The sequence below is a fragment of the Myripristis murdjan genome, chromosome 8, assembly GCF_902150065.1.
Source record: "Myripristis murdjan chromosome 8, fMyrMur1.1, whole genome shotgun sequence".
Lineage (NCBI taxonomy): Eukaryota > Metazoa > Chordata > Actinopteri > Holocentriformes > Holocentridae > Myripristis > Myripristis murdjan.
In genome coordinates this window covers 27,106,987-27,120,917 of record NC_043987.1, presented here as the reverse complement: position 1 = coordinate 27,120,917, position 13,931 = coordinate 27,106,987, and the positions used below count along the sequence as shown (strand labels likewise).

Genomic DNA, 13,931 nt, shown 5'->3' with positions numbered 1-13,931 from the left:
GACGTTTCAGTAAATATTTTCTGTACAAATGCTGTACAGTTGATGTACAAGGCTGAAAACAATCATGTCTTAAATATGACACGTGCGGCTTTATAGGGTTAAACACTGTTAGTTTTTTGGCATCATGGGTCTCAGGTTTGTAATTTTCTGTTTTTTTTCTTGACAGTGTGCAGATTCTGCAGATCCCTGATGCTTTACCAAGCACACGTTTTATCATCTTAAAAACGTAACACTACCACCGCCGGGGCCAGCGGGCTCTTACTTTTCTTCCTGGGACCCTCGTCCATGTCGGGGTTACGGGTTACCATGACAACCTTGACCATGAGGCTGTTGCCGCCTTGCCGGATCATGTTGACGACCTGCCGGTGACCCACCTTCACCACGTTCTGACCGTTCACCTGGACGAGAGACACCCACACAGAGAGAGAGAGAGAGAGAGAGAGAGAGAGAAGGGAAAGTTTATTGTTAGCGGACACTGTAATTATATTTAGATAATTCAGCAATAGTGATGCTACAGCAAAATTTACTTGAAGTCATACTGTATGTGCTGGGACTTTTCCATTCTTTTTAATCCAGAAATTAAACAATAAAAACAAAATAATTACAGGTTGAGTTTTAGCAAGGACCTCACAATACAATATTTATCACAATACATGGGTCATGAAACTATTAGTACCATGATACATCACAAAGCTACATAATAAACTGAAAATGCATAGAGCTTAAAGTACAACCTACTGCATAACACTTGGGTAGACTAATAACACAGTCAACATATTCTGTGCTAAATCAGGCTACAAACTGATTCTAAATAATAATAATAATAATAATAATCCCATTCCATTTTATTAAAACAGAATATGGACAATGCACTTATTTTACACAGCGCAGTAAAATATAGATGTCATAAAAACAAGTGCATAAGTAATACATTGCATAGTAATACATTTGATTTTCATGGACCTTTCTGGATCGATCAAAGTCATTTTTCATACCTCTCAGGACTTGTTTAGGAATTCTCTCAGTCAGTGATTTCATTTCCTGACGACACAACAGTCGAAAAGCCCTGGCAGACCTCTACTTTTATCCCCCATAATGCACCAGTGAGTCACGGCAGTACCTCTATGAGGAAGTCTCCCATCCTGAGGCCGGCTCTCCAGGCCACACCTCCCTCGTCCACAGACTCCAGGTACTGCAGGGCTGGGAATGCCGGGGTTGGAGTAAACTCCTCGATGGGAGTCTGAGCTGCAGACACCGAGAGAGAGAGAGAGAGAGAGAGAGAGAGAGATAATGTGACAGGAGAGGATACTACAATAAACCAGTCTGATTGCTAAGTGCAGGGAGAGTGTGTGTGTGTTTATTTCATGTTTCCTTACCCTTGGCCCCTCTCAGCACAAAGCCGAAACCCTCGCTGTCTTTTTTCTGCAGAAGCACTGTCTTCTCCTTGATTATATAGTCACTGGCAGAGAAGGAAGAGAGAGAGAGAGTTAGAAATGACTGGAGACAGAAAAGAAAGACAGAAGAAGAGGAGGAGGAGGACAGCATGGGAGAGAGAGAGAGAGAGAGGGAAAGAGGGACGAGAGAGGCCTACATGTACATCCTTGCACATTCGTATTCACCCGCTGCACCAGGAGGGAGCCTTAATCCATGGAGGCGAGGGGGGTGGGGGTGGGGGGGTCAGAGAGTTACTCAAATCAAGCTTGAAGGGGCATAAACAAACATGTTTACCTGTCTGCCCTCACCTTACTCTACCCCAGCGACTCCCACCCTCACCCCCCCACCTCCCCAGCACTCCTCCTACCCAAATAATGTCTCACCTGTGTCAATCAGGTCAATATTACAAATCAGCCCTATGCCCGTCGTTGCCTTCCACCTCTGATAAGGTGGACATGATGTAGTTTGTTTGATTACATGGCTCTGGGGTCAGCAATCAATACGACACTTCACACTGAGCATAGTTCAAACAATTCAGCCGAAACTGGTTCCTTTGGCCAGGTGAAGATAATGCCACTCAGACTCAGGTGCTAGAAGTGATGTTAGAAGTGAGAACACAATAATAAAAATTACAAAAACCCAAAAATTTCTGATTTTATGGAGTGTATTGTTATATGACCACTGTGTCATTTGGTAAGGAGACGGACACTGACCATATTCATATTTTGAGCCTATGCCTGAATCCTGAATACATTTTGGTCTGGAAAGAACTTTTATTGGTTATTCTCAAACTATGGGCAACATTAAAGTTTCCCTTAAGAGTTTTGGAGAAATTCACTGAGAAAGCCTCTGCAGTGATAAATAAATTAACCCTATAAAGCCTGAACTATGAAAGAATTGGCAGAAAATTCCATTTTTTTGAAATTGAACCCTTTATTTAGTCCTATAACAAAATATATATAAAAAACGAAAAAAAAAAAAAAAAAAATGTTATTACACGACCTTTCTGGTGTATGATATATGATATGTACTTGTAGTGCATATGGTCCAGTATGGTCCAGGGTGAACAGGGGAAGTGTTCAAAGGTATACAACAGTATTTTGGTCAAGTATTGATTAAACTGAAAGCGAAAAACGGAATTGAAAATGTGTATCATATATGATACAAATGGCTTAATAGGGTTAAGTAAAATTTTTAATCGTTTTGTTGACAAATACAATGGAATCTAGTTATGACCCCCTCACCCCTTTCTGTCCCTGTCAGTCAAATATGAACACATTTTACTACATCACTTTAAACAACTGCTGCTTCTCTACTTGCTGTGGAAAAGGATAATGACGACAATCACTTTCAACATTCACACTAAACATTTCCATACATCATTTTCCATCGTTCATCTCCAAATGCTTGAAAATGGAGGGTTTTTTTTTTATATTGAAATATCAAGGTAGGTAGGATGCCTTGGAACCTCTTCACACAGGTTTAAACAAAGTCCAAGATATTCTGAGCTTAGTCGCAGATATTTTCAAATCCTACAAACGCCGCTGACGTTGACACCCGATAGCCAGCAGGTCCTTGTGCTCAGAGGGTCTACCAGCAAAACAAAATGAAAAAAGGTGATGCTGATATTGACGATGCTCTCATGACAACCCGAGAAGGCAAATTACAGAAAAGAGCAGAGACAAGTCTACAGTTACAGTTACAGTATTGGATTCAGATTAGGTTTGGCTGCCTTACTCCTCCGCTGCCAAAATCTTTAATCTTGTGGGATGACAGGAGAACTCTCTCCGGTACACAAGCTGTTTCTGAGCCCATGAGACGTTTGTTTACAAGCCCTGGTTTACTTGTAACTGTGCAGCATGCACTTAAAAAACCAAATACAACAACACAACAAATTAAACTTTTCATCTTGGGTTTGGACCAAAGGCTTCAAACTGTGGGTGTAATCTCATCCTTAATGTGTCATGGTTTTACAGGCTTCCCCACCCCGACAAAAGCAAAATTCTGAGATAAACGCTAAAACTGAACTGAATACTTTAAACTTAAAATATTGGTTATCGAAAGGTTAAATCCCATAACATCTGTATCAGCTTTCAAAATCCCAAATTTCCTGAACCCCGGCCATCACTACTGATAATTTGTGCTGCAACCCTGCGGTACAGTGCCTTCACAGTAGATGAGTGAATTGCTATAGTATAGTACAATAGCTTTTGCAGTGCGTTTGACAACGAGCCCAGAGCCGTTCCCCAGCAGAACCTCAGAAGGAGAAGCTATATGTGATGGTGTTGCTTGTTGCCTCAGCAACAGTGAGAAGTGAACGCAGGGAAACTTAGCGGTGTGGGTCTACAACAGAGAGTAATGTAGGCATGGAGAGCCAGGCCTTGTAATGGCACAGCATTAGTCATCCACAGTGGAGAAAAAGGATCGCTCACATGCAGAGTCCATGGGGAAATTTAAGGTTAGGCTCGGCCCGGTCCCACGGCACACCGACGGAGCAGAGCCGTAAAGAGAAGAGGATGGCAGACACCACATGAGGAGAGCCCGTGCATTAATACAGCAAACCTTAAAATTCTCAGAGACTGTCTCTTCCTATTGTAACTGCCATAGCTTTTCATGTAATCTGACAATTAATACACATTTCCCTCTCTAAAAAAAACAAAAAACAAATGCACTCCGCCAAAATGGCCCGTCCTTTCCTCTTTCCTCTGAAGTTGCAGCTCCACTTTGTGTCCATGTCGCGATGAGGAACAGACGCAAAAATGCCACTTCGACTTTAGACATTTTATTAATTAGATACTGTTCAATAAGGAAAGCATGGACCGCAGAAAATAATTTTCCTCAAGTGATGTTCGCTGTGATGACGTCCGACAGAGTGTAGGTACAGAGGGATGAAGTGTTTGACCTATGACTGACTGGCTCCGTTCACCTCTTGCTGAGGCACTGTGTTAAAAAATAGTTCCCACAAACAGATGTGATGGGTGACTGCAACATAAATGACAGTTCCCACCGTCTGTGATTAAATTACACTGTATGATAGAGCTACAGCGATAAAACTATATGCTGTTTGGTGTGTTCTGTCATCCAAAACACCTCACAGCACCATGAGCGCATACATTTTTAGGAGGTGTGGGAATCAAGTTTGTAACCCTGACATTGTTAGTGCCACTCTGCCACCACCAGGCACCATGACCGCCATGGCTGCATGCAGGATATGAGCTCCTCTGACTACATGCAGCCAGACTCAGTCAAACACCACAACACGTAGAGCCGTCAATACATGGGAGCATTGGTCATCCTGCTCACTTGGTGGATTGGTCACCGAATGTTTCAGCGAGTGGGAGTGACATTTCTCTGTGTTTAAACTATGAGCTGAGAAACAAATGATTCAATGCGGCGCCGTCAGTCAGCAAGCTAATGTGTTATCGAGTGACTGTTCAGGCAGCGAGCAGTCATGTAGTAAAATGTCCCCGTCGGTGGGGTCACTGTGTCTCATGCCGTCTGAGTCAGTGTGTCTGCAGTGGACACTCGTGGCTCAGCTGCATGAAGGCGAGTACAGAAACAGTTTGGCCTCCCAGTGGATTTTTGGAAAAACAAGAGGATTCAAGCCACAGCCAGATAAAAAAAAAAAAAAAACAGGAAAAAGAAATGTACTGATTAAAACCAATGCATTTCAGTGTGTGACCTTCATCTGGCCTGTACAAAAGGTGCTTTGAAACTAATTTAAATCCAAACTTTAGAATGAGACAGTCACATAATGTATATTAGTGAAACTCCTCACCCTGTGAAAGACCACCAAGCTGAACACAGGAGTTCAATCACAATGAGAGAGAAAACTAGTGGTGTTTTTAGGCATTTTACTGACTTAACATTTTCTCATTCTTTTTTATAGGCACTGAACAGTGTTTATGTTATGGACCTTCTATAACAGACTGCTATGTTCCCCTTGCCAGTAGAGGTCACTAGTGGATTACTGCTCATGTTGTTATGCAACATCCAGGTAGAAGAAGAAGAGCAGAAAACTGAATGGAGCCAAAAAGGATGTAGCAAGTGTCTAAGTAAAGTATTCAAATGGACTTTATGTCTCCTACTGATTCATTCACCAACAGAACAAACTGGCAACGAGGATGTGTTTAGCGACTATGGATCGCCCCTGAAAGACTTTCAGATGCCCCTGATGCGCAGTTAATTGGATTAATTAGATGGAGAATTGTGGAGGACAGTATTGAAGCCACTCTGTCTGTAATCAACACGAAACACATCACATGCAAGTGCACAAAATCAAACTGTACCTACAATATAAAGCTAGAGGCTGCTGCTGCCCACTGGGCTGATGGAGGAAAAACGTGGACCAAACGGACGCAGTCAGAGCGGGACCTGCTAAGTCAATTGGGCGCACACCATCACATCAGTGCACACACACACCCACAACAGGAACAGCTCCATCAGTGGAAAACACTGGTTGTAGCTGCTATTGGTCCCAAAGTTTAGACACTTTCTTCCATGTTCTAGACGAGCCTGCCTCTTCTTGTTCTTCACTGTGTTTCATCTCCGTTCCTCTATCTCGCTAACATGGTTTGCAACACACACACATCAAATCATGCCTTCCCCTGAGCAACTCAAGTGAATGTCTATGGATATTCTCATTTATCCAGGTCATCGTTCTCTTTGGGCAAAATAGAATCGTAGGCAACTGGACTTGTATTTGTCTTAGGAAGTAGTTCATCAGTTCATGCGCATCGGTCTGACCCAAAATTCTCAGCAACATGTCTATGGATATTCTCATTTATCCAGGTCATCGTTCAAGTGAATGTGACAACCCTACACAAGAGTTCATTGCGGAGATTGCTGAGGTTTCTCCACTTCTGACTGCACTGCCATTAGTTCAGAGTTGAATGTGAGGACGGCCCTGTGCTGATGCAGCTCCATCGAGCTCTTCAGTCTAACTGGCCCAAAGAGAAAAAGTCAGTCCCAAGTGACTTGCTCTGCTGATCGTCCATGGACCACGGCTCATGGTGCCTGTAGCACTGCGGCAGGAAGTCGTCCACCGAGCGCATGAAGGACACCGAGGTGTGGTCCAAACAAAGCAACGGCTGAGAGAGCCGTCCTGGTGGCCGTGCTTGGCGGACATGGCTCATTCAGTGCTGACGTCATGTGCCACATGTGAAGCCTGTGTTAAGACAGCTGGAACTGCCCCTGCCCCATTGCAACCTGTCACGCCTCCCATCTCAGCGTGTTGCCTTTGATGTAGGCGGTCCCTTTGAGCGACTGCCATCACCCTAATCGATTACTTCAGCACGTGGCCAGAGGTGGCTACAGCTCACACTGTCCTCCTGTTCCTGGCAAACGCCTTGGTCCGTGAAGGTTACCCCAGCACCATTTCAACGCGTAATGGACGACAATTCACCTCCACTGTTTTTGCTGACTTCCTGAAAGAGAGAGTAATTAACCAGATCAAGACAAGTGTCTGCCACCTCCAAGCTAAAGGGGCAATCACCCGTTTCAGCAGAGTCCTGAAAGACTGTGCTCAAGCAGCTGAAAAAACTCTGGAAGCAAGCAATCACCACTACACTTCACAGCGACCATGCAGCAACCCATGTCACCGCTGGTTCATTCCCCTTCCTAACCCCGGCTGGGGAGGCCGAGTCAAGTCAGAGGCAGAGTCACACAACAGCAGCTCAAAAGCAAAGGCGACACTGACCAAACTCCCCAAGTTCACTGCGGGCGACGGTGTCCGAGTAGAGACTTCAGCCAGTCCAGCTCCGTGTTCAAGAGAAAGACATCCACCAGTTTGGACTACAGACTACATGATAATAAAAGTGTGCTTAAGAAAAAGAGAGGATAAGAAGACAAGTAAAGGGTGTAGGCGGATTGCTGCTCTATAAAAAAAAAATAATTACAAGTTACGTTAACAGTGACAGTTTCATTCAACAAATTGTCTTTACAGAGCTCGTGCCTTAAAAGTGAAGTTGTAAGATGCAACGCGCTTTTTCCAGGAACATTTATAACAGAATCCGAAACCGCTACACTTGAATTTTGTTATTTTCAGTAATTTTCCGATATGCTTCAAATGGTATCTTTTGAGTTGGGAAAGTGGTCATGTTCACCGTGAAGTAAGGAGATCAAAACCTTGTTAAAATCAGTAAAGAGAAGCCCTTTTCTCTTCTGGTAGTTGGAGTGCGTTTTATCTACAGACTTCTTGTTGTGGACAGACTGCTATGTTCGCCTGGCCTGTAGGGGTCACCAGTGGATTACTGTTCACACTGTTATGTAACATTTAAGACACAGAAGAAGAGTGGAAACCTGGACGTCACCAAGAAGAATGAAAACATGTGTTTCAGCTGAGTGTTGAGGACAGTCGTAAAGGTAAAGGTTAAACCGACCCAAGAGGCAAAGACATTTACTCTTTTTTGCAATAAAAAAATTAAAACGGAGCCTGCTTTTTAACTTTTTTTTTTACCTCAGTATTTCCATTTCCTAATAGAATGAATGAAAACGTTAAAGATTTGTTAAAGATTTTCTGTTTTTTGCCTCTTTTATTGCTGCTTTCACTCATTATATGTTTTACCTATTTAGTTTTGCTCAGTCAGACAACTCACGTGAACATGTTGTGGATACATTACAATGAAATGTGCATGTGGAGTAATATTATTGTGAGCACGTGTCTGAGTATGTTGAGAGGTGGCAAAAGGGGTGAAGAGGCTTTAAATTGACCGCCTTGATGCGACGGAGCGCTTGATGTGGATGTCTGGAGCAGGTTTAGGTCATGTGATGACGAAGTGAAACGAGCTGACTGCCTGAGCCTCATTTCATTTTGCCTGTTTTAGCATCAGTCAGTCTGTTTTTTTTTTCTTTTTTTTCTGTTATTCATCAGTCCATAGTCACATAAGCAGTGAGTCTGACGCGGTGCAAGCGTGGGTTGTATATGCTGCCAAGCGCTTGGTTATTTTGAAGTTTCCTACTTGTTTTTTCATTGGCTTTTCAGAGACTGTTCTTTCATGCGATTGGCCGTGTGCTTGTTTTATTCTACAGTATGTATTTAAACTGGCTTCAGAATAGCTTTGTTGAACACTGATGAAGGACACATGCTGAAACACACTGGTTTTAATCAGTAAATTCCTTCGTCCTTTTTTTTTTTTTTTATCTACAAGTGTTGCTGGATTCCTCTTGGTTTTCAAACGTTCCTGATGATTACATGCACTTTGCTTTTTTTTTTTTTTTTTCTGGGTGAACTTGTGCCAGATCTTCAGTTCAGAATCACAGTGGATTTTCACAGTTTAAATAGACTGGAGAGTCTGGAATGATCATACATCTTAAGTGTGTGACTGTGATCTCCTCCTGATCCTGTTGGGACAAACATGATTAAGTCAAGCATGTTTGAAGTTTTTATGATTCACGCTCGTGTCGTGCAAACTGGTCAGCAACTCAAATCTGAGCGGAGAGCGGCCGCAGACATGCAAAAATTTAAAATCGACCGGAAGCATCAGACTCATCAGTTCATCATCAGGTTCCCTCTGTTCCCAGTGTTTAGAGAGTCAATAAAAAAAAAAAGACAAAAAACCTTAAGTTGCATAGTTTGTCCCCAGTTTGAGAGTTGTTTTTTTGTTTTTTTGTTTTTTTTGTTTTTTATGAATGGAGGAGCAGCCAGCCAGCTCGAGTGTCAGTCAGTCAGTGAATCAGAGAGGTAGATACACCATGTCAGCCGGAACATACTGGAGAACCACACGCTGATAATCCCACCGCTCACCAGAATAGTCCCTGCCCACTCCATCTGCTCATGCCTCTCCTCTTCTCCCATCGCCGGCCTCTCTTCATTCTTAATTTTTCCGTTTTAATGGCTCCGCCTCCTCCACACCTCCTCCCCTATCGATCTCCTTTTCCTCTCCTAAAGACTGATAATCATACACGCATCTTTGCTCATACTCGTCCCCCTTCATCCCTTCCCGCTCAGCGTATAAATCCATGATGCTCTCGCCTTCTTTTGTACCCGTTCATGTTAGGGATCGACCGATATTGATTTTTCAGAGCCGATACTGGTTATTATTAATCCAGGACGCTGGGAACTGATATTTATTCATTTGGACCGATGTTCATTTGTAGTAATTGCAGTGTCAAAATTTACAGTATAAGCATTTTTTTTTTCTTTTCATTGTTCTATAAGTAAAAAAAAAATTGAAAAAATCTACTACTAAAAATTTGTCCAACAACACAAAAATAAAATTAAAAAATTTAATTACTATATTTATAATTAATTACAAGCATTTAAATAAAAAGGATTAAATCCAGTAAAACTGAAATGTCTTTGAGGCAATAAGTCGGGGCAAAATGCTACAACTTTTTGTCTTTATGTAAAAATAAGTTGAGTACAGATCCAGAGAAAAGGGAAATGAAAATTGTAATCTTATCCTGAGGAAATGTGGCTCCGCCCACTCGCTTTTGTCCCCCCGTCTGTCAGACAGAGAGGCGGCACATCAGCCAACATGAACATCAAACTTAAGATACCGATTATTGAAAAATTCAGAATATCAGCCCTGATAATCGGCCGGGACCAACAACGGATCGATCCCTAGTTCATGTTCATCCTGCTGCCCAGACACCAGTTACTAAACACACACACACACACACACACACACACACACACACACACACACACATAAACTGTGTTAAACCTGTTGTAGCTTTCATTCACAGAAGGCAGACGACTCCTCTCACACACCAACTTTTTCGAGCACAAACTAGCAGCACCTGAGCGCACAAACACAAAAACAGCCACCAAATCTCCTCCTTGTTTTTCCCATCATCCTCCTCTCCTGTTGTTGTACCAGAAGTCCATTCATTTCCTATGGAGCCGAGCAACAAGGGGAAACTCATCAACAGCCAATCAGATCTGTTTCTTGTTTCCCGCCTTGGTTCCGTCTGGTAACATCAAACCGGACGAGACGCCGTTCAAAGCTTCCCCGTCCCTTTTACCTTCACAGCAGAAATAAACGATAGACATAAACAAACTGCTTTGACTACAGTTGCACCCCAAGCTCTTATATATTATTGAATTTTTTTTTTCCTGTTTTATTTTAAATGAATGCCTCCTAGCTGGCACTTGCTGGGAAGCTACAGCATGGTAACAACCAATCACAACAATGCAACATCATGAAAGACACCCCCTCCACCAAAAAAAAAAAAAAAAACACATAATTTGACATGCAGACCCTTATACAGATGCACTCGGGGGGCCACACTCAGTCAGAGCGGAGGTGAACCAGCGGCACATCAGGGTGCCGGCGGTGCGAGCGCAGGGTTACGGCAAAGTCTCTGCAACAAGAAGCTTCGGCGTCCGTTTACAGAATCAGTCACTGGAAGAGCTGACAGATCGGATCTATCACGCTCCTGCGCTATACTACTCATCCTGCCTTCACCAAGTGTGTGTGTGTGTGTGTGTGTGTGTGTGTGCATCTGTGTTCTCACTCAGAGTTGCACACACAGCAGCAACTCCTTGAATTTCATCCAAGCAGCACCTCCGACCAGCACGGGGCTCTGCTTGTCATTAAGGATGGCCACACCATGCCAGTCAAGTGTCGCCCGGCCGGCGTCAGGAACCCGTCGCACGCCGGACGCCGCGCGGCGCACCTCACGCCGCACAGGTGAGAAACCACGGCGTGCGGGAGGTTTGGCCGTGCGGGCTTCCATAGCCGCGTCAGGACTTGTCATGCATCCTGCATTGTGAAAACTCTTCACCGTGCACTGTTTCCATTCTCTCTCTCTCTCTCTCTCTCTCTGTCTCTCTCTCTCTCTCTCTCACACACACACACACACACACACACACAGGTAAACACACACAGAAACAGCAGCACGCAGGCTTTGTGAGAGCGTAGCGTAGCACATGCCATCCGCATGCCAGCGCAGGACGAATCTCTCTGCCGTACCTTTATGTTGGTGATGGACAGCAGCAAAGCACGCCATCCCTACACACACACACACACACACACATTCATGCACACACAAACAAGCGCACGTTCTGCACATCAGTGAACGCGGCGAGCATCACCGGTGCCGGCGCAGCGTTCGTTTTGCTAGAAAGGACATTCGTCTGAGAGAGAGCGATGCAAAGCAGGGAGAGAGGAGGAAGAGAGAGAGAGAGACACACACACACACACACACACACGCACGTTCATACAGCGAAACACAGAAACGGCTGCACTGCTCCATACTCTGGGCTGTGCAGCAGCTCTCTCTCTCACACACACACACACACACACACACACACACACACACATCCAGACACACTGACATCCATCTGCGAGCATGCGTTGCAACACATCCCCATCTGTCAATCTATCTGTCTGCCTAATTGATCCAGCTCTGCCATCCATGATGTCCACATGCATGCAACACCCCCCCCCCCCCTCCACCCCCCGTCTCCCCCGGCAACTGGAGAAGGGGGGTGGTGGGAAGGGGGGGAAGGAGGGGAAGGGGGAGGTTGTATAAAAAAAAAAAAAATAACACGGCGGGTACCTGTAAATGAACCAGACGCTCCTATTCACGGGCCCTAGCGACGGCCAGGAAGAAGAGAGGGAGAGGGAGAGGGAGAGCTCCTCCTCGCCGCATGCCCCCATCGCCATTTCCTCCCCTCCCTCTCCTCCTCCTCCTTCTCCTGCTCCTTCTCCTTCTCGTCTTCCAGCGAGACAGCAGCGAGCGCGAGCCGCGAGAGAGGAGGAAAGGAGGAGGAGGAGGAGGAGAGAGATATGGAGGAAAGGAGAGGGAGAGGGCCTAGCTCTCCCAAGCCCTTCATACTTAAGACAGAGAGAGAGAGAGGGAGAGAGGGAGAGAGAGAGGGAGAGAGAGGGAGAGAGAGAGAGAGAGAGAGGGAAGGAATGAGAAGGAGAGAGAGAGAGAGATGGAGATGGTTCGCTGTGACTGCGACACAGAAAGAGAGAGAGGGAGAGAGAGAGAGAGAGAGGGAGGGAGGGAGGGTGGAGGAGGGGGAGAGGGAGGGGGAATAAGGTGGCTTAGGAATAAAAAAGAGAGAAATGAGGTAATTTTGAGGGAGACGGAGAGAGGGAAAGACGTGGGGGGGGGGGGGGGGGGGGGGTAAAGGGGTGGCTGGGTTTGTTTGCAGGGCGCTTTATGCACAAACAGAATGCCAAATCACACACACACACACACACACACACACACACACACAGTCCAAAGAATCATGCATACGTACAGGCAAGCAAACTCACACACAACCACCAACCAACTCCACACTCTCTCTCTGTGTGTATTTCTCTCTCTCTTTCTCTCTTTCTTCCCATCCCTCCTTCTCCATGTCCCTCCTCTCCCCTCTTCTGCTGGTTGATATGAATAGTATTCACTCTGCCTATCCATCACTGTTATGATTTCCCATTCATAAAAATGGATGCGCTCGGGATAAGTCAAGTCCCCCTCTATACGGCATTTTCCTTGACTGCTGTCCCATAATAACTCACTGAGAGGAGGAGGAGGGGGGGGGGGGGGGGGGGGGGGGGGACTCGAAATGACTGGTATCATTAGAAGACGTGCGAGTCAGATTAATAATAATATGTGATATAATACGGCTAAATTCGGCTTACAGGAGCCCATAATTTGGTCGCGTTTTTTTTTTTTTTTTTTTTTTCTCGCTTATTAAATCTGACTTTGGCCAGATCCGTCTTGAGCTTCTGCTTTTGTCCTCTCCTGTTTTTATTGACCCCACGTGCCCTTAAATCATACTTAACTACCCCTCCTCCCCTTATTACCCCCCCCGCTCATGGCCTCCAACATGCACACACACACACACACATGCACACACATGCACACACACATACACACCCTCTCCCTCTATCTCCTCACATTCGCTGTAAACAAAGCATGAATGAGAGGGTAGAGCGAGGGGAAGAGGGGGGGAAGGAGGAGACGCATCGACGCAGACAGGAAGAGGAGAGAGGAGAGGAGACACAGCTGGCGGATGAGTGGTGGAAGGAAGGAGGAAGAGGAGGAGGAGAGAGAGGCAGAGAGGGAGAGGGAGAGAGGGAGAGAGATACGGATTCTCTCGAATAGGCACTCACATCATCTCTTAGTCAGAGCCTCCTTCCACGTATGTCGAAGCTGTCCTCCGTCGACTTGCCCTCCCTCCCTCCCTCCTTCCTTCCCTCACTCCGCTCTCTCTCCCTTTCCCTCGTCCTCTCTCTCCCTCTCTCCCTCTCCCTCTCTCTCTCATTTGCCTCTCTCTTGCATTCAGGGACGATTACTGCACTTGTCTCTTCTCCTCTCCCATCTCTGCCTTTTTGTTTCCCTCCCTGCATGTGAAGCTATACTGCTGTGATTATAGAGTGTGTATGTATGCATGTATGTATGTATGTGTGTGTGTGTGTGTGTGTGTTGGGGGTGAGAGAGAGTGAGAGATGGGGGAGGGTGTGCAACATGAGCAAATGTTGGCAGAAGGCTCGCACGGCCATGTGTTTATGTTTATGTGCATGTCCGTCTAACGTGTGTGTGTGTGGCTG

General features: G+C 45.3%; 1 protein-coding gene across 1 annotated transcript in view; it reads right to left on the bottom strand.

The window, feature by feature from the left end:
- Positions 1-13,931, bottom strand: part of shank1 (SH3 and multiple ankyrin repeat domains 1) — a 74,630-nt gene that overhangs the window by 22,435 nt on the left and 38,264 nt on the right. The window contains exons 15-17 of the mRNA XM_030058144.1: positions 1,377-1,459; positions 1,121-1,245; positions 263-398 (exon numbers count right to left, since the gene is read on the bottom strand). Of these exons, the coding sequence (XP_029914004.1) occupies positions 263-398; positions 1,121-1,245; positions 1,377-1,459 (344 nt within the window). The remainder of the gene's footprint in view (positions 1-262; positions 399-1,120; positions 1,246-1,376; positions 1,460-13,931) is intronic.